General features: G+C 36.3%; 1 protein-coding gene across 1 annotated transcript; it reads right to left on the reverse strand.

Annotated features, from left to right (window-relative positions):
• Positions 1-3760: 3760 nt before the first annotated feature.
• On the reverse strand, positions 3761-4505 carry LOC133794196 (calcium-binding protein KRP1-like). Its single transcript, XM_062231403.1, has one exon. The coding sequence runs from the start codon at positions 4315-4317 to the stop codon at positions 3976-3978; it is 342 nt and encodes a 113-aa protein (XP_062087387.1). The 5' UTR covers positions 4318-4505; the 3' UTR covers positions 3761-3975.
• Between the last annotated feature and the right edge of the window lie 23141 nt (positions 4506-27646).

Genomic DNA, 27646 nt, shown 5'->3' on the forward strand with positions numbered 1-27646 from the left:
AGCAGGGTTGAGTTGGGTGGCTAGAACAATATCCATGCTGGCGTGGCAATCTTCTATTGAGTGGTTCTTATAAGTTATGTCAAGGCCATGACTAAGAAGTCACTCACTCACTCACTCGCTCACCTAGGACTTGATGTAGAGATGAATTTATAAACACGTGTGTCACCAACTGTGGTTATCTTCATAAACACATCTCACTGCAACAGCATTTTGAGCAAATATATACATATATACATGACGGATTTAGAATATATTTTTACTGGGGTAAAAAAAAAAAAAAACATCTATAAACAAAAATACATATGAATCATATTATCATGAATTAAAAGCAAAGTACATAAGGTAAAGTTTGAAATAAATAAACAGAATTATAAAATCTTAAAAAAGAAAAAAGAAAATGTAAATATTTTAGTGGGGTCAATACATTTAATTATTAAAATACTTAAAATATTACAAAAATATTAACATATGTACATATAATTTATAAAAGTTCACTGGGGTCAGTTGACCCCACTCGTTCCATATTGTGTCCGCCCATGCATATATATAGGTCATTTTTTTGGGTGAGATTTCGAGGTTTGTAAACAGATCATTTGACTAATCACTACGAGGACATGTTAATAGAGTGTTACACTACGAGGGTGTTTGGTATGGGGGTTTGGTTTAGTGGGAATGAGAATGTCAAATCTAACTCATGTTTAGTAAATTTATTTTTAATGATTTGGGAGTTTGTATTTCCAAGTGAGTCTCATTTTTTAGCATAATTTGAAGATAATCTTAATTCCTTTAAACACTTGAGTTTCACATTCCCTTAATCTAAATCTCCTCTGACTCTACTCCCTCAAACATAAACCTCATACCAAACACCCCCTAAATAATTACACCAGAATTGATAATGTCAGCATGAAACATGGTTTTCTAATGATATCAAGAATTTGTTCTTGTAAAGTTTACAAAGCTATACCACCGAACCTGGCCGGACAAAAATGGTTCATCGTATATGTGTATTGGTATAGCGATTTTGTACGAGCGGGACGTACATATATGGCTTAGGTGGATCGCATCAGACTGTATTTATCTTATGATGGAACTTGCTTTCGTACTAAATCTTTTAACTTGTCTACCCCAGATCAGATATGGCCTTCTAATAACCTGGTTTTCGTTTCTCATTATACATTAAGAAAACAAAATTATAATTAATCAGTGGCTTAGGTGTGTTAATGTGCATGAAGTAGATGTACCATATGTAGCTCGTGCATTATTGATGCTAATTATTAAAATAGTATTTATATCTATAGGTGGAAAGTTTGATACAATAAATAGCAGATAATGTAAGCATGCATGTACGAAAGTAGCTTTATTAATTTTGTCCTTCAAAAAATAATGTTAGTTTGTTTTAGTTGAACATACATAATGTTAGACTCTGTTCATGATCTTTCTGACGATATTTTTTTAAAAACAAAACTCTTGCTCCTTTATTTTCTTGGTCTTCGTCGGTGTGCTCTAAAACGTAACACTAGACTAATAACAAAAATAAAAAAAAGAATTGGTAAGAGTCACTGCAGTTGCTAAAGTAATTCAATATCGGATCTCATATATTTGAATTTAATAAGTATTATAAAATACAACTAGTTAATTATAAAATGTTATGGTGGAATTCGACAACTTAAAATCTCAAATAGACAAATAGAAGAATAATTCAAAGATAAACTTGGGATGGACCATCAACTATGTTAAGCTAAGCAGAAAAGAGGGCTTGGGCTATCATAGTACAGGCCCACTTCCACACCACACCAAAAACGAAGTTACTCAACCTGGCACCAATTTTACACTTTTTTATTTATTGGCTTTATCCAATTTGGGTAGAAAAATAGCTTATTTTTTGTCATTGCTTTTCCCAATTAGCTAGTATTCAAAAATGTAGTATGCTTTTTTGGTAACAATTTCATTTTATTTTTTAAGGAGAAAAAAGGTAAAATTGGGAGTTGAAAATCCTAGAGAGATTCAACCACAAAGAAAGCCATATAATAAGTTTTTAACCTTATATTATAAGAACGTTTTTAACCTTAACCATTCTATTTGAAAAATAACCATTTTAGTCATGATTACCGCATACAACAACATTGTTCTTACCTCATTTTTCTTTCGAAATTTTTACCCATACAAAAAGTGGTTATGGGTGGCTAGAATTTGTGTTCTTGAGACAAAAATTTTGGTTGTTTCCTTATGAACATTTTATTATGACTTTTCTATTTATTGTGCATCTGTTTTTTTATTCCTTCTTTCAAATTGAGCTTTTTTTTAGGAAAAATTATACCCAGTACTATAAATTTGAAAAATACGAAATTCTACAAAAATTACAAAAAATACAGATAACAATTTGTTACAGTTCTGTAATCACTTGTTACATTTTTGTTATTTAGTCTGTAAATGTTGTTTACAAAATTGTAACATACAGTTACAAACTTGTAAATTTTAATTATAAATCTGTAAACTTTGGTTACAAAACAATTGTATTGTTACAAATTTATAAACTTTGTATTTACGATTATGCCACTCCGTATTTTTTTAATTTTTTACAGATTCTGTATTTTTTAAAAAAAACCTAAGGTATTTTTGTGAATTTCCCTTCCTTTTTTTAGAGTGTTGTTATTTGGCAACTTAAGGTGTCCAACACCACATGAGATGACATCTTGTGATTGGTTAGCGATATCCCATAATACTTATTAAATTAAAATATGTGAGACTCGATATTGAGTTGTATCCCAAAACATTATCACACCTCCTTATGGTACATCACTGGTGCCCCTTAGCAATTTTTTTTTTTTTTGGGTATTAGAAATGCATCTTAAAAAACCCTACCCATAGGTGGAGTAATGAGGGCGTTGGCTGGTATTGATAATTGATCGGGTTCAAATCTATATTATATATTGTGGACGATGTTGGGTTGTATTTATTGTCCTCATATTGATGGTATTTTAGTTCGACACTCTTTTTCTCCAAATAAGCATTAAAGAATGTGCTATCAACATCGCAGAGTATTTCCACCTTATTCTATCCATTTGTAACATGCATTGATATTCTTTTATTTATTTTTTATTTTTTAAAAAGAACCCTTAAATTCAAATGAATAATTTGGCTTTTTTTTTTCTTCTTAGTTTTTATTTTTATTGGTTGCTAATAGTTAGTTTCCTCTCCCAACAATTTTGGGACGTTGATCAACTTGGAAGAGTGTACATACGCACAGTAAAACTTAAATAGTCCACAAGAAAACAAGTCAACATACTTTCGTTAGAAGATAAAACAGTGACTTAAATTTGAGAGTGTATAATGCTCGATCAACCGAAATTAATTGTGTTTATATATTCACAAAATAACTTTAGGACTACAGATAAAACCAAAATTTGTACAAGGCATGACTGAATCACATATCTTTAAAAAAAAAAATTACAATTGGTTTTAAAAAAAATCTATTTTTTGTTGTCAATGAGGATCATGATTAAATTTATTAATTTATGTAGATTGTGTACATCTGAAACTCTGGTTATCTCCATGTCTAAACTCTGTATATGCGATTAATAATTTTCTGACGGAAGTGTCAGAAGATCGAAGTCGTCACTTTCTTTCAAGTACCTTTTTATATACTTGTTCCATCACTGATAAAATCCAATCATCTTCTTCTTCTTCTTCTTTTTTGTACTGATAACTTGTAATTAATACGATTATTTAAAAAAAATAAAAATAAATATGCAAGGTCATGAAATTAAGAAATCAAACACGCAATATATAATAATCCTTCTAAGAAATAATCAGAATACAAATCAGAATGATCAGGAGAACTCATGGAAAAATAAAATACGCTCTCAACAACAACACGAGACTCTAATCTCTAATCAATAATAATTAAGTTAATAATAATAATAAAAAAAAAATCATGTAGATATACCACAGTACTATACTAAGCTATATATAGTACTAAATACCACTAATCAGAGCCTCTTCCAACAATTCATCTGAGGTTTGCATCAAAGCAGGACTCAACCTAAACATTAGAGTACAAAACTCCATCTCATTCAAAGTCCCATCTCCATCTAAATCACCTTCTTTAAGCATGCACATTAGCTCTTCATCGCTCAATCCCTGCAAACCCAGAAAAGCTGAGCTTCTTTTCAGGCTCTCAAAAGTGATGACTCCCTTCCTCGAGTCCATTAACAACCGAAACCCATTACAGAGCTCCTTCATGAAACCTTCAGCTCCCAACTTGTCCACCATGGCCGGAAAGAAATCCTCAAACATAACCCCGTTTTCGCACGCCATAATATATAATATATTAGAAGATCGAGGATCTCGATCGGAGCTAATAATTGATTGATGATTTAAGTTATAAGATATTTTGTGTTTGTGCAAAGAATGTGGCTCATATATATATAAGATGAAATCTTTTGGGAAGTTTTGTAGGAAAGAGAGGTGGCAATGGATGAGACCAAAGGGTACATGTAAAAAGGAGTTAAATTTGCTTTGGTTGAAATAAATTTAGAATTTATTAGCTATTGGAGGAGGTCGTTGGCATGGGTTTTGATTTAAGTGTGTTGAGAAAGCTGTTTTGGATTATGTCTTTCCACGAAGTTGCATGGGAAGTACCAGAAGAAGAAGAAAATATCATGGCAACCATTTCCCAATAATAACTTAACTTGTTTCCATCGATGACCTTCGTGCCAAGGCATTATTAGTTCTTAATTAATACTAGTCGTTTAGCTATTTTAAGTATAATTTGACCCAGCCAACAAAAATGCCAGGTTTTTCCAAGCCCAAGTAATTATTATTATTATTATTATTATTTAATTTTCTTTTTGAAACATAACATTTCAAGTTTTCTTTAAAATTGTATATAGGAAGCTAAAGTGTCATATAATTTCTTGTAAGTAATAAAAAAAAAAAGCATTGATTGCAAGCGTTCGTAGTCAATGTGAATATTAGTTGTAGAGGATTGAGCTTGAAAGGAATCGATTGTGTGCCACGTGGCGGTGCCTTGTAGTACTTGTATATTTTATGCCGTTTACATTACTTTATTATTTTTCTAATTAAAATCCTCATTGTTAATAACTTTATTAAATTTTAATCATGATCTATTGACTTAAGCAAAGCAAAGCAAAGAGAATCCTATTTTAGTAGGAAAATTTTGAAAACAAAAACAATCTATAATGCAACAACCCAATTAAAATAACATCTTATAATTAAGTTTAATAAATTTTATATAATCAATAAAGTTTGCATTTGAATTGATTTAGGATATAAAGGACATATAACATATGCAACATAGAATTTGAGTTCTTGAAAAGAATCTATTATGTGCCACATCCACATTCGTTCGTGTAACTCTTAATATTTGTACGTTCCCATATATGATTAATTAATTGAGAAATGCTAAGAGGTATTATTGGTGTCCAACACTATAAGGGGGTGACATACTATTATTGGTGGAATCCAATATCGGGTCCCACATATTTGATTTTAATAAGAATTATGAAGTGTCGCTAACCAATCATAAAGTGTCACTTCATATATTGTTGAACACATTAAAGTGTGAAATAACAACACTCTAATTAATTAAGATGCAACAACACAATTAAAATAACACTTAATTAAAGGAACAGAGTACCATTAATTGAGGGAGGGTTATTTTTCTAATTTTTTATTTTAAAGGCGCTATAATGAAAATAAAAATAAAAATAAAAATAAGGGCACTAGACTAGATTCATGTCGGTATGGAAATCTTTATATATGTCTCACCTCACATTTACATTTGCTATTATATCAAGCGCCGTTTTTTTCCCTACGCTTCTCACACATATAACTAATTAATGTTACTTTATTATAAGTGATTTAAAACAATAATAGTAAAACACACATACATTTATGTAAAAAAAAAAAAAGCAATTGACGAAAAAAAAGATCACTATAGAAAAATATTAGAAAAAAAAAATATCAACTATCATGCAAGAGTGATGTCCACAATAAATATTGCCCAACAACTTTCTCAGATTGGACTTTGAAAAAAAAATAGAGCACCATATTCTAACATAATTTACAAGAAAACAATTATCAGCCACAGCTAAAAATAAATTTGAATTGTACGGACGGTAAGCTCATGGAGCATTATTATGTCTTTTTTGCAAGAATATATATATAATTACTATTTCTGCCATCCATCACACATTTTTGTCAGATATCTTCGTGTGGTTCCTCTATTATTGAAGATGGATACAATGGCTCCTTCTATATGAGCTCATGTATATCCTACAATTGTTGGCTCCATATAATATAGTGAATATCATACAAATATATATATATATATGTATGTATGTCCAGGGAGTTCAATAGAGTAAGATCAATTGGCACTAATTTTTGGGCCATGCCAAATCCAATGCAAGATAATTCAAAAGTAATCAACCTAAATATTTGAACCACTAGCACTAGAGTTTTTAGCAAAAGAACCTAATAATACGACTACAATTGAAGGGAATTCCCAAGAAATTTCAGGGAAATCCATTTTTGGAAGCATCCAATACTTTTTTCCTATTATATATGGATATGTAGTTTAACAAGAGTTTTGAGTGCTTTTACCGAACGGTACAAGGAATTGTACTTTATATGTTAACAGTTGCTTTTATTTTTTACACGAAATACCAATTATTAGTCGGGTCTTGACGTATGCTTCTCTCTTTTAAGAGTGTTATGACACTTACCCTATGTTTGGTAAGGAAGAAAGAGAACAGAAAGAGATAGAAAAAGTTGGAGAGAAAGAAAGTCTTTAGGAAAAGAAAGAAAAGTAGTTTTTATATTTAAGTTGAAAAATGAAGAGAAAAAAAAAGTTGTATATTTATAATTCTACTATTTAACTCGTATAATTAATTCTACTTTAGTAAATTTTTACATTTTACTTTTGTAAAAAAACTTTGGCATTTACTTTTCTCTCCATGCATTAAGAGAAAAAAATTTGGTGGAACCCACCTATATTCTTCTCTCCATTTTGTTTTCTCTCATTTTTTCTCCTTCACCAAATTAATAACTTCAAATTTTGCTCTCCATCCATTTCTCTCCTCTACCAAATATTAGGTTAAGATATCCCATACTACATAATGAGCTTATAGTAATTAATATGTGTTGTATCAAAAAATACGAGCAGGCGATGGTAGTACAAAATGATGGCAGATAAATTGGTTGAGCCCATTTGAAACATGATAAGGGCGATCATGGTTCTTTGGTTAAGATCAAATACGAACTAAGTATTTGTTTAAGTTTGTAGTTTCTATGTCAAAAGTCAAGTCGAGTTCAAGGCATAGTATTATGATGGAGGTTATTTCAGCTCATCACGATAGCTCGAAAGTTTGACTCATGCTCATCACTCAATGTAATAAATCTACTTGAGTCGTCATGGTGTAACTACAGCTCACAGATGATTGACGATAAAGAAGATGCGCAAGCAAATCCCTAACGATCTTGGATTTACTAGACGGTTTTTAGATCATGAACTAAGTGAATTTTAACTACTAAATCACTTAAAAATTGTTGTATGATTTCATTATTCTCTTTTATTATGTTTATATAAGCCTAAAACTCGTATTTTTATACTTAATTCTAAGTTGACCACAACTGCGTCAACAATATATGTGAGTCTCGATATTAAATTACTTTTCCATACCAAAATTCTATTTGAAATGCATGAATAGATCATTGAGTACATGAATATACCCTTAATCGATTCTTTATTAATTACACAACAATAGATTGTTGAGTGTTATTTAGAATAATGTAATAAATTAAAACTTTTTGTTAATGTAATAGTAAAACAAAAATTAAGGCTTAGTTAGAGGGTTAAAAGGAAAGAGTTGATGAGGAAGGAGTAGTTCTTATTAATACAAAAGGGCACAGGTGATGAGGCAATTGACTTTGACGTAATATAATAATACAGCTAGCATTCATGGCCGTTTGTTCTCTCCTAATTATTTAATAATCTTCCTCGAAGTTGCATGGGATGGCAGAACCAATTGGATTGGTTATGGCAAAAGCTTTAGTGTTTATATCTCAGCCTCAGCCTAAATTAACATCCTTACAAATAATTCTTTACTCTTTTCCAATATTACCATCCTTACAATATTGTAATCATAATAAGTTGACATCCTTGTTACTGGTTGAGAAATTCCACTTTGTAATTGACCTTCTCAAAAAATAATCATATCCCTTTTTTATTTTTAAGATTACAATTTTTGTTTTATAACAATTGCCCCTAGACAGTCTTCATGTTTGCATAAGGCTGACTTATCGTGTGAACTCTCTTCCTCACAAGGATAAAAAGATCTGAGATGCCCAAAGACCTTAGCCAATTCTTCTACTTGAAGATCCAAGTGACTCAAGGAGACAAACTTGACCTGCATGGTTCCTAGGTCCTCCAAAAAACAAGCTAAAATGAATGCTCCAGGCTCCTTGGACCTCAGGGAACCAAGCAAGATGAGTGCTTCAGGTTTCTAGGTCCTACAGGGCCAAGGTGTTCGAGGTCCTCCAGTCGAGGTCCTTCAAAGATTGGGCAACTTAGGACTTGTGACACTAGGTGTAATGCCCCAAAATCCCTAACGAGGTTTAATGGTTGGATTAGTAGGCCGGGAGGGCCATAATTGATTTATTATGTCATTAAATGATTATGTACATGTTTATGTGAATTATATTATTATATGATGATAAATGCATGCATGTGGATCCACATTCAATATAAGGGCATTTTGGTACTTTGGCCCGTTAAAGGCATAATTGTATATTTTCATGCATGTTGGTGAATTATTGATAATGCCACATTATAATGTGGATTTTTTCGAGCTATTCGGCATGAGACGATCTTTTAATGCAAGTTAGCGGTTTGGTCATAACGGGGTTGATTTCGGGGCTCAGGGTGAGTTTCGGGGTAATTTGGTGATTAGTGCATTTCCGGGAATTAAAGGGTAATGGAATATGATTTATTAGCATTTGAGAATATTGAGAATAACGAGAATTGGAGGGCGTTGATTATGATTAATGGGATTAGAGGAAAAATGACGGTTTTACCCTTGGAAGCATTTAGAGGGAATTAAATGACCTAGGGGCAATATTGTCTTTTGACCTAAGGATATATATGAACCATTGAAGCTGTAGAAAGCTTAAGAAAACAGAGCATAGTTTCTTCTTCTCCCATTCATCTTTTCTCTTTGAATTTTTGAGCTCCATTTGAGGAATCAAGCTAGGGAAGTGAGCCTTGAGGGTCTAGGGTTGTGTTCCACCATTGAAGAGGGTTCCATACTGAGCTTGAGGTAAGTTTTTAACCATAGAAACTTTGGTTCTTGCCTTGTTTTCCATTTGATTTTTAGCTGAAACTTTTATTTGGATAGTGAGAATTGATGGGAGTTTTTGGTAAAGGTTGCTTGGGTTATGATGCCTAGGACTTGTAGAGTGGGTATTTGGGTTCATTTGGGAGTTTGAATGAAGTTTGGTACCAAGTTTTGGAGCTTGGAAGTAAAGAAATCGAAGGAGGGAAAAACCAGGGTCGACCAGCCTAGTCCTAGCGCTACAGCGCTAACCAGGGCAAAGCATCCCTATCTGTAGCGCTATGGTGCTAGGGGGGCAGCGCTACCCTATTTTTCCTAGTTCCTATTTTGGGCACTTTTGAGAGTTTTTTGGCTTGGGGTTTCAACTCCTAAGGCTCGAGATCGAATCTACTAGTTGTTTGGGTACGATTCGAGGTCCTGGGAGTGAGGTTTAGGTAAAGAACCTTTTATTGGTCATTTTCATTGATGGAAGTTATATTTGGTTATGACTAGGTGACCGCTAAGGAATCAAATGATTGATCGTTCTCAAGGGTCGATCTTTTAACTTGTTTCTCGCTCGAACAAGAGATAAGAAAACTGCATCCAGTATGTGACATGCATGGTTATTAATGAGGCATGTTGAGTGTTATATATGTGGACATTGATTGCATATTAAATGCTTAGCAATCTTGCTTATCTATGAATGGCACTGACCTATGAGTCAGGAATCGACAATATTGATTGTGAAGCTGCGACTTATTAGTCAAGTTTGGCAGTAGTACTGAGCACTGGTCGTATGGTATTGGCTTATGAGTCAAGAACGGTATTAGCGTGTTTAACGCAAGCCGAAAAGACTAAATCTAATCGACAAAAGCATTATCGTCATAAACATGAAATGCTTGACCGACCTTAAGTTCGATGAAAACAAAAGTGCTTGTCTATGTAATGGCTAGTTACTTAGAGCTAGTGCCAGAAGGCCCAGGTGATTGCATCGTCACATGGCTAAGGGTGCGGAGCCCAAGTTAGTGACTCACTCACAGTACAAGAAATTCGGCATTTTCCTACCAATTTTTTACCTACATATATTTATTGGTAGCTAAAGAATTCTTTTTCCTACGATTATATTTTCGTAGCGACTATTGGTAGGGGATTCCTTAAGAAAATGGGTGGGGCTATAAAATTTATTATTACCTACTATTAGTATTTGTAGGTATTAGATTTACCTACGATTATTTTTGGAGGGAAATTTGTTAATGATTCCCACTTATTTTCCCTCCCATTTTTACATAATTAAAAAAAAGGTGATGTGGCAGAAAAATAAGGTGATGTGGCTGCTGACATATGATGAATATGGTGACATGTCAAGTGACAGATACATGTGGGTGTATCACTATGTGACACGTGTCACTGATAATATATTTTAAAAAATAAATTATAAAACTATATAAATTAAAATTTAATTAATATTATTTTAATTTAATATATTTTTTATATAAACCTAATAAAATCTATCTAACCCTAACATAACTCTCATTCTCTCTTTCACTCATCTGCCGCTTCCCCCACTCACAATCTCCTCTCCATTTCGACTCCCTCCATTTTTGACTCCCTCTCACCAGATCTCTCACCTCCCTCTCACGACCTCTTCTCCATTTTCGGACTCCCTCTCAACATATTTCTCCCATTTTCGGACCTCTCTCCATGGTCGACTGGCATTTTCAGACCTCTGTCCATGGTCATCGACGCTTGCTTCAATCCCTGAGCCGCTGCCACTTTTCTTCGAATATCTGAGCCGCCACGATCATCCTTTGAACCCCTGAGCCGCCACCATCGTTGTTCACTTTTCTGAGCCGCTGCCATTGTTGTTGAGTTCTCTGAGCCGCCTCCATCTTTGTTGAGTTCTCTATGCCACCACCATTGTTGGTCAATTCTCTTTGGGTAATTTTTTGTTTAAGGTTTGATTTTGGTTTCTTTAGAGGCTTTGATTATTTCGAATTGGGTGGATTGGTCTGGCTTTGTGATTTTTCGAGTGTTTTTTACGTTGGATTGGTTGCTGCAAAATTTTTGGAAGTATGATTTTTTGCGGCTTTGAGTTTCGGAAAAATTGGCTTGGTGGCTTTAAGGTATAAATCTATGATTTTTTTTTATTAAATCCCCATTGATCTGAAAGATTAATGATGATTCATTTTTCTGAGGCTTTGTTATTTTTGTTGTGAGGCTTTGTTATTGTTGTTCTGAGGCTTTATGAATGTTATGTTTTGAGAAAAATCTGTTTTGATGATTACTGTGTTTCGGGTCTGAGTTGTTTCACTGTTATTTAGTTGTGATTTTGTTTAGAGTTTTTCAATTATGTGTCATTGTTGTAATCTGATTTATGTTTTCATTGTTATGATTTGAGAAAATTTTGGTTTGATTATTACTCTGTTTCAGGTCTGAGTTGTTTCACTGTTATTTAGTTGTGATTTTTTTTAGAGTTTTTCAGTTATGTGTCATTGTTGTAATCTGGTTTATGTTTTCATGTTTATATTTTTCAGTTTTTTTTATCCTCACAGAGTTCTCCTATGCTTTCTTATTTTGATGAGAAATGCTTTTTACCTTACTTTGTGTATATAAATCTTGTTTATTGTTTCTAAATAAAATTTTGTATCTTTGTCTATTCAATTAGTAATTTTTTATGTACTTAGTTATTTATTTTGCTAGTTTTTCCATTCTTATAAAAAACAAATTGGGAATTAAATTAGAACTCTATCTGCCTTGTTTGCTTGTTCATTTTTTTTGGATATGTCTTTATTTATATTTTTTTTATCTGTCTTGTTTTAATTTTTTTTTGGCCTATGATGTTTAAAAATGATGATGATTGTTATGTTTTGTGATTATGTGGCTTCTTGTGCCCATATATATATGTATATATATTGTAACGACCCAAATCTGCTAATAGGGCTTAAGGCCTTGACTAGCGTGCCTGGAGGGCAATAAATGATTTAATATGTTAATATGTGAATTTATGCGAATAAATGATAATGATGCATGTTTAGTTGAGTTAAATGTGCATGTGGGCCCCGTTTGGATATTAGGGGTATAAATGTGATATATTTGTGCAGCACGATTCTGACAGTCCTGGGGAGCGGTTAGCCAGAAAGTCACAACAGGGTTGAGAATCTGACTCGGGGCGAGTCGAGGGGTAGTTTGGGCATTAGTTATTATATGAGGTTATCAGGTTGTGAAAATAAATATTTGGAGATATATTTGAAGATAGAATGTCTAGGAGGGAGTATTGGGGAAATTTATCATTTTGCCCTCAGGGACGTTTTGGTACCCCGAGCCTTGAGGTAACCTTGAAGCTTTAGTTAAATAAAACAAAACTTGGAATAGTTTGGAACACATAGAAACCGACCCATATCTTTCCCTCATCACTTGGTTTTCTTCTCTTCATCTTCCTCTAAGGCTTAGCAAGGAAAACTTGGGGAAATCAACTTGAAGCTAAGGAATTGCAGCTGGGGATTTAGGGGAGCTTGAAGCTTGGAGCATAAAGAGCTGGTACTGAGGTTCAATCCAGCAAGGATAAGCTTTAATTATAAAGATTATGTTTAGAATTGTTATTGGCTATTAGAGATTGCATGTTAGCTAAGTTTGGGATGTTCTTGATTGTGGTTGAGTTTTGAAGCTGGTTCCTGATAGGTTTTGATGTTGAGACTGTGTTAGAACTTTTGTGGTGATAATCTAGGACTGTTAGTTAAGTTTTGGGTGAATTGGTTTGAGGAAAAATGTAGAAAAATGATGAATATTTCTGGGTTGGAGGCTAGGGCTGCAGCCCTAGGAGGGGCATGCCGCGGCCCGTGTGCACGCGCGGCCATGGGAGGCCGAGATGTTTGATGCGCGCCGCGGCCCGTGTGTGCTTCAGGGAGATGCTAGCCTCTGTTACCTAATGCATAGGAAATCAGAAACATTTTCAAAGTTTCAGGAATTCCTAGCAATGGCTCAGAATCAATTAGGTAAAACGTTAAAGATCTTGCGATCTGATAAGGGTGGAGAATATTTGGTTATGCCGTTCCAAGATCATTTAACTGAACTTGGGATTTTATCACAACTTACTGCCCCAGGTACTCCGCAACAAAATGGTGTAGCGGAACGCCGAAACAGAACTTTATTGGAAATGGTTAGATGCATGCTTAGTTACTCAACTCTACCAACTTCGTTATAGGGACATGCAATTGAAACTGCGAATGACATTCTCAATGTCGTGCCCTCAAAATCAATCCCCAAAACACCTTTAGAACGCTGGAATGGTCGTGAACCTAGTTTACGCCATTATAGAATCTGGGGGTGTCCCGCTCACGTCCCGAGGAAAAATGAGGGAAAGCTAGAACCGCGAACAGAAGTTTGCATGTTTGTTGGCTATTCTAAAGGTACTCGGGTGGACTTTTCTATAGTCATTCAGAAAAGAAAGTGTTTACTTCTACAAATGCTACTTTTCTGGAAAATGACTATGTCCAGAACTTGAAACCTCACAGCAAAGTAGTTTTAGAGGAGATGGTTAAAGAATTGACTCCAACCAATGTTCCATCATCATCAACGCAAGTTAAAGTTAATGATGAAATTCCCACTTTTCATGTCCAACCAACGCTAATCGATTTAAATGAAGAAAGTACCACTGTTCCTGAGCAAATAGTTACAGAGCCTTATCGTAGTGGGAAGGTTTCTAGAAACCCAGTTCGCTATGGTTTGGATGGTGAAACCAATATGGTTGTTGGTGACACTAGTGATGATGATCCATTGTCTTTCAAACATGCAATGGCTAGCCCTGAAAAGGAATTATGGCTCGAAGCCATGAAATAGGAAATGGAGTCCATATACTCAAATTTCGTCTGGGATCTTGCGGACTTTAGGGCCATTGGGTGCAAGTGGATCTACAAGAAGAAACGAGGTGTTGATGGAAATATCGAGACTTATAAAGCTCGATTAGTGGCAAAGGATTATACCCAAAGAGAAGGCGTGGACTATGAGGAAACTTTTAGTCCGGTAGCCATGCTCAAATCCATTCGCATCCTCCTATCCAAAGCAGCCGCTCTCGACTATGAGATCTGGCAAATGGACGTCAAGACAACTTTTCTTAATGGAAAGCTTGACGAAATCATTTATATGGATCAACCAGAAGGATTTAAAGTATTTGGACAAGAAGGAAAAGTTTGCAAGTTGAATAGGTCCATCTATGGACTTAAGCAAGCTTCTCGTTCCTGGAATCTTAGGTTTAATGAAATAATCAAAACCTATGGCTTTGAACAAAATATTGATGAGCCCTGTGTTTACCAACTGAAGGCAAATCAAATAGTGATATTCCTGGTTCTTTATGTAGATGATATCTTACTCATTGGAAACAATGTTAAGAAATTATCAGATGTGAAGAATTGGCTGAGCACTCAATTCCAGATGAAGGATTTGGGTGAAGCAAGTTATGTTCTAGGTATCCAGATCATCAGGGATAGAAAGAACAAACTTTTAGCTTTATCTCAAGCAGCTTACACTGATAAAGTGCTTGAACGTTTCTCAATGACAAATTCCAAGAAAGGGCGTCTACCGTCCCGCCATGGAATTCATCTTTCAAAGAAGTAGACTCCCCAGACTCCTGAAGAGGAAGATACAATGAGAAAAGTTCCTTACACATCTGTAGTTGGAAGTCTGATGTATGCCATGTTGTGTACTAGACCAGATATCTGCTATGCAGTGGGAGTAGTGAGCTAGTATCAGTCAAACCCAGGACCGGAACATTGGATAGCAGTTAAGCATATCCTTAAGTATTTGAGACGGACTAGAGATTATATGTTAGTCTACAAGGATGGTGATCTGAACCCTGTAGGCTACACCGATTCAGATTTTCAGACTGATGTCGATGACAGAAAGTCTACTTCTGGAATGGTGTTTACTCTTGGGGGTGGAGCTGTGATTTGGAGAAGCGTAAAGCAGTTTGCAATCTTAGATTCCACCATGGAGGCTGAGTACATAGTTGCGTTAGAAGCAGCTAAGGAAATAGTCTGGCTAAAGAAGTTCTATTCGGATCTTGGTGTTATTCCAGAAATGGATAAACCGCTTGTGTTGTTTTGTGACAATATAGTAGCGATAGCCAACTCGAAAGAACCTCGAAATCACAAGAGGAGTAAGCATATAGAAAGGAAGTATCACATTATTCGAGAATATGTGGCCAGGGGAGATGTGAAGGTTATGAAGATTGCAACTGAAGACAATCTTGCAGATCCGTTTACAAAGACACTACCAGAAGCTACATTTGATAAGCATATCAAGGAAATGTGATTAATAGAATTAAGGCATTAGTTTCAATTAGTGCAAGTGAGAGTTTGTTGGGGTTTTATGCCCTAATTAAAACTCAAATTCTTTGTAATCTCATTTTATTATCAATAAAAGAATAGAAATCATTTTTTGACTTGGTCAATCACTTTGCTCACATGTTTTATTTTCATGATTATTTGTTTAATATGAACTTCTATTAAATCCCGAGCATATAACTAATCTTATTTATAGTGACGTAATCACAGTGGAATATAAATATGATTATATGTTCAAAATAAGTTAGTCATAAGATTAGTCAGTGCACAGGATTTACACTGACTTGCCAATCTACGATATGATCTACTTACACATTACAGTATTATGTTCTTTCCAAAACATTAGCAAAGTAGATAAGATTGGATGTATTTGTTACATCGGACAAGACCGATATTGACAGTTGATAAGATAAGTAAACATACCGTTATTATCTATTCGAGTCATATCATATAGTTGACCATGGGTCAATTCAATCTCAATTCTGAGTGGTTAGTATTCTAACTGATTGTATTATTTGAGTTCTTTGACTTGTTCGTTACCAGCTTACCCTACGGACTAGCCCATACTTACATCTTGGGAACTCGGTAGCATTATTGAGTGGGAGTGTTAATCATAGATATGAACATCTATAGCTTCTGATGAAGAAGTGAAACGATAGTTTCCTTTTAGTTTGGTTCAATGTGTTAAATGATAAAGATCTCATTTCAGTAATTAAATTAGTTTATTGAAATATCATTTACAAGGAACTAAGTGTTTTAAGGATAAAATACAATGAGGGGTAAAACGGTATTTTAGTCCTATCTCATTATAGACCGTCTATAGAGGATTGAGTGAAAATTATGGTTGTAACAATGGATAATTAATAGCGTATCTATATTTGTTATAGAGCGTTCTATGAATTCAAGAGTGCAATTCCAAGTCTATAGTGGAGTCACGAGGAATTAATAAGTTAGTAAATTTATTTGTTAGATTTATGATAAATTATTGGAGCTTGATTTCATAGGCCCATGGTCCCCATTGTATCTTGGATAAAATCATCTAGATAGTCTCAATTAATTGATTTAATCATCAATTAGAATTATCAAAGTTGACTTGGTCAATTTTGGATAGTTTCAGAGAGTTGTGTAATTTTTAGAAGAAAAGAGAAATTATGGCAGATTTATTAATTAAGATAAATTGGTATCTAAATTAATAAATAAGTTTAAATCAAGGTTCAAATTATAAATAATTAATTTGATAAAGGATTTAAATAATTATTTAATTAATTAAATCAATAGAAAATAACACAAGCCTTGATTTTAAGTCCAATGGACTTATAATCAAATGGGAAATTTCACAGGCCTATAGCCCATGATAATTTCGACCCAGGGCTTCAAAATGGCTGTTATTTATTGATTTTTTAATTAAATTAAATGGCCTAATTGAGTCTATAAAATGAGTGCTTAGAGAGAAGTAAAAATATAAGTCACAAGTTAGATTTTTTGATGTTGACCGCGTTTTTGGCCAACGACGTGAGAACGTCAAAAACGATAAAGCCTTCAAGAGAAATTAAACGACACAGACAATTTTGAACAGAAAGCAAATAACACACGCAATTTTTATAGTGGTTCAGCCCCAATATGTTGATAATAGCCTAATCCACTTAGAGATATGATTATTTATCTACACTCAAGATCAGATGAACCTGTGTCAACTGAGTTTCTTTAGTGTAAATTCTCATAATACAAAATAGTTCTCTCAAGAAAAGCCTTCTCTCTCTTGATAATTCAGATCAAAACTCCGAATTTCCAAAAGTCCATTTCTGATCCCATAAGCCATATATTTATAGGCTTAGGATCATACCTTGATATCCCCTAGGATTGGGATATTCCATTATATTTATTATATTTAAATTACAAAAATATTCAAAATGTACAAAACCCCCAATTTGTGGGAAGAATGAGAGATTCCCGTGTACGCCAAGACCGATTCTTGTTGAAGCCATTTCTGGGAATCTTGACGTAGTCTAATCTACCTGGTTGATGAATATCACTTTCTGGTCGGTCATACCTTTGCTGGGCAGTCATGCACTTAGCTGGTAGGACATGCACTTAGCTGGTAGGACATGCATGTATTTGGTTGGACCTGCGCATGGCCGATCGGCCAAGTCCATTACTGGGCAACAAAGTCATTGCTGGGCAGCAAAGTCATTACTGGGCAGCAAAGCCGTTCCTGGTCGGATGCATCAACTTAACCGGTCGGTCATGACACCTCTCAAGCAGTCAAAACTCTTCATTGATGCACTGGGCTGCTCTAAGCCAGGTCACCCAACCATTCCTTGCCACTTGTCATTTCTATTGCCACATCATCATTTTCAAATTTTGGGGATAACATCTGATAGTTTTAGATTCTCTCTAAACATAAGTCTTTTTCTAAGCCTCTTTGTTATTTTCTCTTCTTCTCCCTATATCTATCTCATGTGTTGAGAATTGCCCACACTGGTCTAGGTGGTTCTAAGGATACATTGGAAGATTGTGAAGAAAATAGAAGATCGGTTTAGTTTCTTGATAATACTCTGCGACAGAGAAGATTCAAGAGTTAGAGAAACTGAATGAATAACTCTTTAATTTCGCTGCGTATACTGTAAGTATTCTATTCTTTGTTTCTCTTTGAGTTCAATTTTAGAAACATGTTTTAGGCTATCTCGTATTAATTTGTTTAATATTAGATATACATGAAAATAAATAAAGATCCTGTATAAGCTTTTTCTAACACTTGGGACTTGTGACATTAGGTTTACTCTAAGGTGCCCCATATAGGCTCCTCTTTTGGAGTTCCCTAGGTCTCGAGGTCCTCCAGGCTCGAGGTCCTCCACTGTCGAGGTTCTCCAAGTGAAGTCCTCCAAGCCCGAGGTCCTCCAGGCGAGGTCATACAGGGGAGGTCCTTTGGGGCCGAGGTCCTCCAGGCGAGAGGTTATTTGGGGTCGAGGTCCTCCAGGTGAGAGGTCCTCCAGGCGAGATGTCCTCCAGGGCTAAGGCCCTCCAGACGTCGTCCTCCAGGTGAGGCCCTCTAGGCGTGGTCCTCCAGGCGAGGTCCTCTAGGCTTGAGGACCTTTAGGAACATAGGAGAAGGAATGCTCCAAAGTAACTCCTCCTTCCAGGCACTCCCAAGCGACTCCAGACATGAGGATCTGCGAGCTAATGTACACATATGTCTGAAATATTGCTGAACAGAGTGGTTTGGTGCAGCCTGTTGCTGGGGTTAATTTCAATGACACCAATGTCTTTTTCCTTGTGTTCAAATCTCAATAAAAGCACCAAAATGTTGACTCATTTTTTTCGTTAATTCATCTAACACCAAAAGAATAATATTGAGAAGATTTGTGAGAGCTAAATAAAGTATATGAGATGTTTCTAGTGCCCAGAAATAATGGATAGAGAGAGAATTTTATAGTTGTTTAGCCCCAAAAAGATGACCTTCATCCACTTAATTATTGTCATTGTTCTTGCAAATCATGGATTACATTTGTATTTAGCTTTTAGCTATTAGACTCCATTGAAGATGGAGAGCACTCTCTGTAAAAAGCTGCCGCCCTTCTCCCTTCTTTTTGGTCCCTACTCCTCTTATTTATATTGAAGAGTTAATGTTACATTTGAGTGTGCGTATAAAACCCTACATCCTTAGAGTCGTTACTAAGTGAGTTAAAAATGTGCCATTAGTTCACTAATCGTGGTTTTAGGTTAAAAGTGTGACTAAACCGAAACAAAACTCGTTTAACATCATTAATTATAAAATTTGGACATTCATTGAAATTTTGAAAAAGTTATACAGATGAGATCCCAAAATACTGTTTAGAAAATACTTTACAACACAAGAATACAACTAAGGTCGACCTAGGCGACAAAACAATCAGTACAATACATCTTCCCAAAATTACCCTGGTCGTGGCAGCCAGGTAGGCCGAACATGTACCCGTCGCCCCACGCTCTCCGCACTCATGGTTGGTTGACCTTTCCTTTGCTGATGGACCCAAAACGGGTATGTTTTAAAAATTTATAACTCGCAAGCGCACGAATCGTATATGAAATATAGTGTTCGTGTAAGCACGAGATCGAACCCAAAGGAGTTGTCTAAAATAAAAAAGAAAACTATTTTAAACCAAAATTAATAAATTCTAACCTAGCTCCAAAGATTGATGAGATTTAATATCATGAACATAAAATAAAAGATTTAAAATAAAGCTATTTAAGAGAATAAAAATAAACCAATAATGATTTGAAAATAAATGTTAGAAGGAAAGATTATTAAGATACTAGAATCCACAAAATGAAAGTTTTATAATACTTATTAGTATATTGATTCCCAAGTTTTAGTGATAGTTAAAATAAGTCAAACTATCATTTTCCAAATAGATTTATAATTTTAAGCACAAATTACTTCTAAAAAGATATGATTTTTCTTCACTTTTCAAAAAGTATAATTTCAAAGTATTTAATGTGAATCAACCTAATGAAACAACAAAAAATCAAATAACATTAATTATAAGGCAAAACATAATATTTTTGTTCTAAGCATTGGATGTGTACAATTTAATGACACATCTTACACAAAGAATATTATGTTTTGCAACATGAAGAACAAAGTACATATTATCTAACAATCCAAAATATGAGATATTCATAAACTTTGTTGCATTACAAGGGAAATCAACATACAACATAAATATTATCTAGTTACATATTGTTTAATCATTACCTTAATAATCTTAAAAATATTAGAAACTCATAACTAGAATAGAAATTACAAACCAAAAATTACAAACATAAATAGAAAATTTTGGAGGAGGAACCACCAAATTTTTCCTCTAAAAACTCGTAAAAAAATGACCAAAAAGATGAAGAGAATGGAATGGTCTTGAAAGTGTAGAAATTGTGTAGTCTAACCTCTCCTAAAATAAGCACCCCCCAAATGGTCTTGAAAATTCCCCATTTATAACTAAAATGAGAGTATTAAAATAATCAATTTAAATTAATTAAATTGAATAAATTAATCATAATATGGCAAATAGGGGTAAATTTTAGGGTGTAATGATGATTTTGGGGTAAAATTTGTGGAAAAGTTTGGGTAAAAATGTTGCATTTTTAGACATTGGGGACAAGGGGACAAGGATGCAATTCTTGGGCTCAAAAAGCACAACGGGGGGCTGGTTGGATGGTTGGGCCCGGCAGGGGGGCAGCTAGTTGTGTGAACTTCGGTGGTGGGCCTGGGGGCGTGTTGGGCTCGGATGGGTGAAGGAAATGGCTGGGAGGCTAGGCTGGGCTGTGCTGCAGGGGGCTTCGGGTGGGCCAGGAGGCTCACTGGCGCGGGCCTAGGCTGGAGGAAGGGTGGGCAGCTAGGCTTCGGAAGGGCAGGAGGCTCGAATGGGCTGGGGGAGCAGGCGGGCCGAGGAGGAGCTTCGGGCCTGTGGGTGCGTGGCTGAGAGGAAATTTGGCTTTGGGCCTTGACACTTTTAGCACTTCTCTTTTCAGTTTTTCCATATTCTTTTCTTCATTTTTCTTTGTTTTTCAAGCGCCAACAATACAATAATTTCCTACAAATAAACATAAATTAAGTCATAATAAAATATTTTTAAAGTATAAAATAAATCATATTAATTCTTTGAAACTATTAATCATAACTTAATTTAATTTAGCATTTAAGTTCAATAAAACAAGATTTTTTTGACCTCAAACTTGATAACAACAATTCAAATAAGTACCATATTTTACAACAATATAACTATAAAAATACACAAAAATATATAAAATTAAAATAAACTTAATAATTCAATTGGTAGATGTGCAGTTACAGGAGGTTCGACAGAATGTCTTAGCGGGGGTAGCTAAGGATTATTCTGTTCCCAAGGCCGGTATGCTTTGATATCAGGGACGGATTTGTGTTCCGACAGATGAAGGGATCAGACGAGAGATACCAGACGAGTCTCACACTATGCCGTACTCGCTTCATCCGGGTACCACGAAGATGTACCAGGATCTACGGACATTATATTGGTGGCTTGGGATGAAGAAGGATGTGGTGGAGTATGTGGCCAGATGTTTGACATGTCAACAGGTGAAGGCTGAGCATAAGCGACCAGCAGGATTGCTTCAGCCTTTGGGTATCCTCGAGTGGAAGTGAGAGGACATTGTAACGACCTACTACCTTAGGGTCGTTACTAAGTGAGTTTAAATCGTGTAATTAACTCACTAAACGAGGTTCTTAGAACAAAAGTGTGACTAAACTAAAATCAAGGTCATAATCTTTAAAAATAGTCTCATTTCATTGAAAATTATAAGAGTTTAACATTTGGGATCCCAAAATACAGTTTAGAAATATTTACAACTCAAAATATAAACGCAGTTGACTAAACGAAAAAATCCAGTTTTGTACATTCATCTCCCAAAAATGCCCCTGACCGTGGCAGTCAGGCTGACCAAACATGTACACGCCGCTTCATGCTTGCCATATTCATGATTGGTTGACTTTCTCCTTGCCCTTACCTGCACCACAGAGCACCCGTGAGTCGAAGCCCAGCAAGAAAACTCACAATAGACAATATATGCATATCAAACACTTATTAGTTAAACAGGCCACCAACTGGCTAAACACATACGGCCAAGCCGTTCCAGGCGCTTTACCATGCCCTGGATTCGCGATCCATACCGTGAGGATATCCCAGGCATCCTTTAGGATTCAACCTAGCAACTCGCACTCCGCGTGCTAAACGCTGCTTCCGGCCCTATCCCCTTGCTGCACTCAGCCTTGCACTCCACGTGCCTATCGCCGTTCTCGGCCTTGCACTCCACATGCCTATCGTCGTTCCCGGCCCATTGTCGTTCTCGACCTTTGCCGTTATTGGTCTTCACCGTTTACGGCTCATGCCGTTCAGTCATCACACTCTCATATGAAAAAGCTAATCAATAAGCTAAACATACTTAAACGCAACCAAAGGGTCAAACCCCACATCACAGTCGTATAGGGTCGAGCCCAACAACTCATGCTCTACGGGAAACAATAGTTTTCTTACCTGAGTCTCGAGCTTCCTGAGCACTGAACCCTCGAGCATAATCCTCTAATCCGAGCCTCTCCGAGAAGCTAGTCACAACACATAAATAGCATCCCCATTGCTAACCAATTCAAGAACATCTCCCAGAACCAATCCCGAGCTCTCGGGACCTCCCAGACCCCCACACAAGGTCGCGGAAGCGTCCCCCGAGCCCCCTGGGCAAAAGCCTAAAAACTGAATTTTCCCCTACCCAGAAATGGCCTAGGGCCGCGACACTAGCCCTCAAGGGCCGCGGTGCCCAACGTGGCCTCTTTCCCTGATGCAACCTAGAGCCGCGACGCAGAAGGACAGGGCCGCAGTGCCCCTTCGCGAACCCAGATTTCTGGGTTTTCCCTTGCATTTTCCCCGAGCCAAAACACTCCCAAATCATTCCCAATGCATACCTAAGCCTCAAATTCAACTTAAAACCTCAAATAAACCATCTAGCAACCTATAAACACCAACAACAAGCACAAACACATAATCACACCCATAATTCATACTTTGGTTTCAAATCTCAGAAGTTTAAACCAGTAAACCAAAAACTTATACCATGCTTCAAAATTCTTAAACCATACCAGAAACAAACCTCAGAATTACATAGAATTTTTACCTCAAGTGGAGAATTCGACCTTAAGCTTCCTTCAATTCCAGCTTTAAGCTAAATCCTCTTCGTTTCTCAAACTGAATTCCCACACAAACCAGCCACAAACCAACTTTCAATTTTCATGCTCACACTATAAAAATCAATATTAGAACTTAACAAAACAGAGATAAATTCTTACCTCTGAGAAAATCTTGGCCTATACTTGGTTTTAGTTGCCTCAAGCCACTTTGATTCTCCTTCTAAGCCTCAAACTATCAGTTCCCTTCCTTTCCACTTTTCCTTCTAGGTTCTTAGTTTTCCCTTCTCTTTCAGCCAAAACAAAATTTGCCTAAGTGTAAAAACGTGAATGACTTTTTCCCTCAGCCAAACTTATCCCAATCCCTGCCAAAAGACCATCCTACCCTTCCATCTAATTCCCTTTTCTAACTAAACCTCAAGGGCATCCTAGACATTTCACATCCCTTACAAATATACCATTTTCTCACCAAGAATAGTTATACTTAATGGTAACAAATGGTCACTCAAGTTACCAAAATGTCACTAAGCATTACTTACAAATTCCCAAAATACCCCTAGGCCCTTCTCGAGCCGGGTATTTAATCCTGTTGTGACTTTTAAACTAATTAGCTCTCTAGGACCGTCTCGGCACGTGCATCACAATTATATCACCATTATACCATAAATTTAACATACATTACATTTATGCCCTCAGCGGGCTAAAATTACCAATTTACCCCTAACAATCAAACGGGGCCCACATGCATATTTATTCCACCTAAACATGCATTCCAATCACATAATCATTTAAATTCCCATAGATTAACACAATATAACAATTATTTCCCTCCAGGCACACTAATCAAGGACCACGTGTTTCTACGAGTCTCACCAATGCGAGGGGTAAGGAGATTTGGAGTAAAGGGCAAGCTGAGCCCTCGGTTTGTTGGACCTTTCGAGATTCTAGAAAGGATTGGATAGGTGGCTTACAGGTTGGCCTTGCCATCGTCGTTGTTGAGAGTTCATGATGTGTTCCATGTTTCTATGTTGAGGAAGTATGTCTCAGATACAACGCATGTGCTAAAGTATGAGGACTTAGAATTGAAGACAGATTTGTCTTATGAGGAGCGACTGGTTCAAATTTTAGATCGGAAGGAAAAAGTTCTACGGAATAAGACCTCTTCCGCTAGTTAAAGTATTGTGGAGGAATAGTAAGGTCGAGGAAGCGACCTAGGAGCTTGAGACGGTGATGCGGGATTAGTATCCCGAGCTATTTAGGTAAATTTCGAGGAGGAAATTCTCAGTAGGAGAGGATAGTTGTAACGACCCAAAATCACTAATATGGCTTAAGGGCCTTGATTAGTGTGCCGGAAGAGCACAATTGGATTATGTGTAAATTAAGTAGTTTAATGCATGATTCGGTGATAAGCATGCTTGTATGGTTATATGAATGTATATGTGAAATTCATGTCTACGAGTATTAGTATGCATATAGACCCTGTTTAGCTTAAAGGGGTATATTTGTAATTTTAGCCCGTTGAGGGCGTAAATGTGATTATATGTTATAATTTTGAGGACCACATTATTATGTGGGTAAGTCTGCAGCATGCGACTTGAGGCGATCTTATGGAGCTAGTTAACGGGAAAGTCACAACGGGACCTAATACTTGACCTGGGGCAAGTCAAGGGGTATTTCGGGTACTAGATGGTTATTTGGGTTATCAGTTATGGAAATAAATAATTGGAGATATATTTGAGGTTAGGAAGCTTAGGTGGGAATACTAGGGAATTTTACCATTTTCCCCTCGAGGACGTTTTCGGTACCCTGAGCCTCGGGATTGACTTAATTGCTTAAGAATAGACTAAATAAAATCTAGAAAATGGTAGAACAAAATCCAAACCGACCTTCCTTCCTCATCTCTTTCTCTCTTAAAGGAAACCACAAGGAACCAAGAAGAACTTGGCTGGAACTTAGAGAATTGGAGCTGTGATTTAGGAGATTAGCTAAGGATTCAGTCAAGAGTTAAGGTAAGCTATGAGTTTTATGCATGGTGGTTAAATTCTGTGATTATGGCTGAGTTCTAAAGTGTTTATGGGTTTTGGCATTAAAGGTTGAATTAAGGCAGAAAGCTTGGGAGTTAGCTCAGTGAGTGTTTGAAGGATTGATTCTTCAGTGAAGGTAAGCTCCAATTTATGATATAGTATTTGAATTCTGGGTTTTTTCTGACTGGTTTTGGTGTTCTTGAGTGTGTGGATTTCAGAAATTAAAGTGGTGTTTTGATGAGTTTTTAGATTAGGTTTATGCTGGCTTATGCTTCTGAAATCATGCAAGAATGTTTGTGATAATTGGAGTATATTATTGGGATGGTTATGGGTGGTTTTGAGTGAGGTTTGGGTGTTAAAAATGGTGGTTTTTCTGGGTTCGAAGGGGTCGGGCCGCGACATAGTTCTTGGTGTGTTGCGGCCCTCTGAAGCTGATGGGTGCTGGAGATGGAGGGCAGGCTGCGGCATGGGGTATGTAGGGTCGCGGGCCGTGTCAGTTTTTGGGCGAGGCTAAGCCTCTAGTTGTGTTTTGTGGCCTCATGGAGTTTTTAAGCGCAGGAACATAACCTAGGGTGCTCGAGATCAATTCTACTACCGTGTTGGGTGGAATTCGATGTCCCGGAGGCTAGAACCTTATCCGGAAACCTTTGTTATAATTATTAATGGTATCCCTTATCTTGGTTGTGACTAGGTATAAGCTATGGCTCGGGAAACAGATCGTGCTCAAGAGGCGTCTCACGTAACCAGTACACTTGGAAATGAAAGGTAAGAAAAATGTACCCGGTTATGAATTTATAATGGGACTAAAGGTTCCCTGTTTTGTATGCTTTTTGAAGGATGGTATTATTCCATGTGAATAACAAGTAAACAGACTAAGAGTGTCGGAGTTTACATTGGCGCACAGGGCGCGGCTCAGCCACTGGTAGCTGAGGACAGCTTATTAATCACTGAGCTCAGTTTAAGCAGACCGAAGTAAGTGGAGTAAATGGAGGGTGCGACCTAAGGGCGTCGACCCTACTTATCATGTGATTTGATTATTATTATTGATTAATGAAGTTGTCATGCTAAATAGCTGGATGTTGGTTTATGGATTCTCTAGTTATGTCTATGAACTATATGATTAATGTGGACTGCTAAGTGTACGAACATGCTTAAAGAGTTATCTAATTGTTATCATTGTTTGTGATAAGAAGTCGTGTTTTCTTGTTGGGCCTTGGATCACGGGTGCTACGTGGTGCAGGTAAAGGCAAGGGTAAGATTGACGAGCCCTGAATCGAAGAGCTCTGATGGCAGAATGTACATGATCAGCTGCTCGGCCACCACGGTTGAGGAGGAGACAGGAACATGAGGGCCATAATATATGTTTTGACCTTAGACTGGCTAGTGGTTGTTTGTACTTTGGAAATTTTGTAAACTGACTTTCAAACACTGTTTCTTTTGGGATCCCTTGTACAAAATGTTTAGTTAAATAAAATGTATCTTTTGTGAGCAAAACCTTTTAACCCTAGTTCATTAATGGTTTCAGTGACATGTTTTTAACTAAATGACTTGCTTAGCAAGTCCTGCACCTTTATAAATATACATTGTAGCGTCTTGGCTGTAACGACCTGAATTCGCTGATAAGGCTTAGGGCCTTGATTAGCATGCCTTGAGGGCAATAAGTGAATTATTGTCTAATATGTGAATTTGTGTGAATATGTGATTAGTGATGCAGGTTTAGGTGAATTAAATATGCATGTGGGCCCCGTCTGGTTTTAGCCCGCTCAGGGCATAGATGTGATAATAGTGATATATCTGCGATATATCTGTGTTGCATGATCCGAGACAGTTCTAGGGAGCGGTTAGCTAAAAAGTCACAATGGGGTCGAAAATCCGACTCGGGGCGAGTCGAGGGGTATTTCGGGTGTCAATCATTTTATAGGGTTATCAGGTTATGGAAATAAATATTTGGAGATATATTTGAGGTTAGAATGTCTAGGAGGGATTATTGGAGAAATTTACCATTTTTCCCTCGGGGACGTTTTTGGTACCCCGAGCCTTGAGGTAACCTTAGAGACTAAGTTAAATAAAACAAAATATAAGAAGCATGCAGAATACACTAAACTGACCCAAGCATCCTCCCTTCTTTCTCTTTATTTTCTCTAAGTCTTACCAAGGGGAGTTTTGCAAATCAAGCTAGAATTTGAGCTTCTAACTTGGAAAATTGCTCAATATCAATCTGTGGATTCAAGTAGGGCTAAGGTAAATTTTTAATTGTGATTCTAA

The sequence above is a fragment of the Humulus lupulus genome, chromosome 8, assembly GCF_963169125.1.
Source record: "Humulus lupulus chromosome 8, drHumLupu1.1, whole genome shotgun sequence".
NCBI lineage: Eukaryota > Viridiplantae > Streptophyta > Magnoliopsida > Rosales > Cannabaceae > Humulus > Humulus lupulus.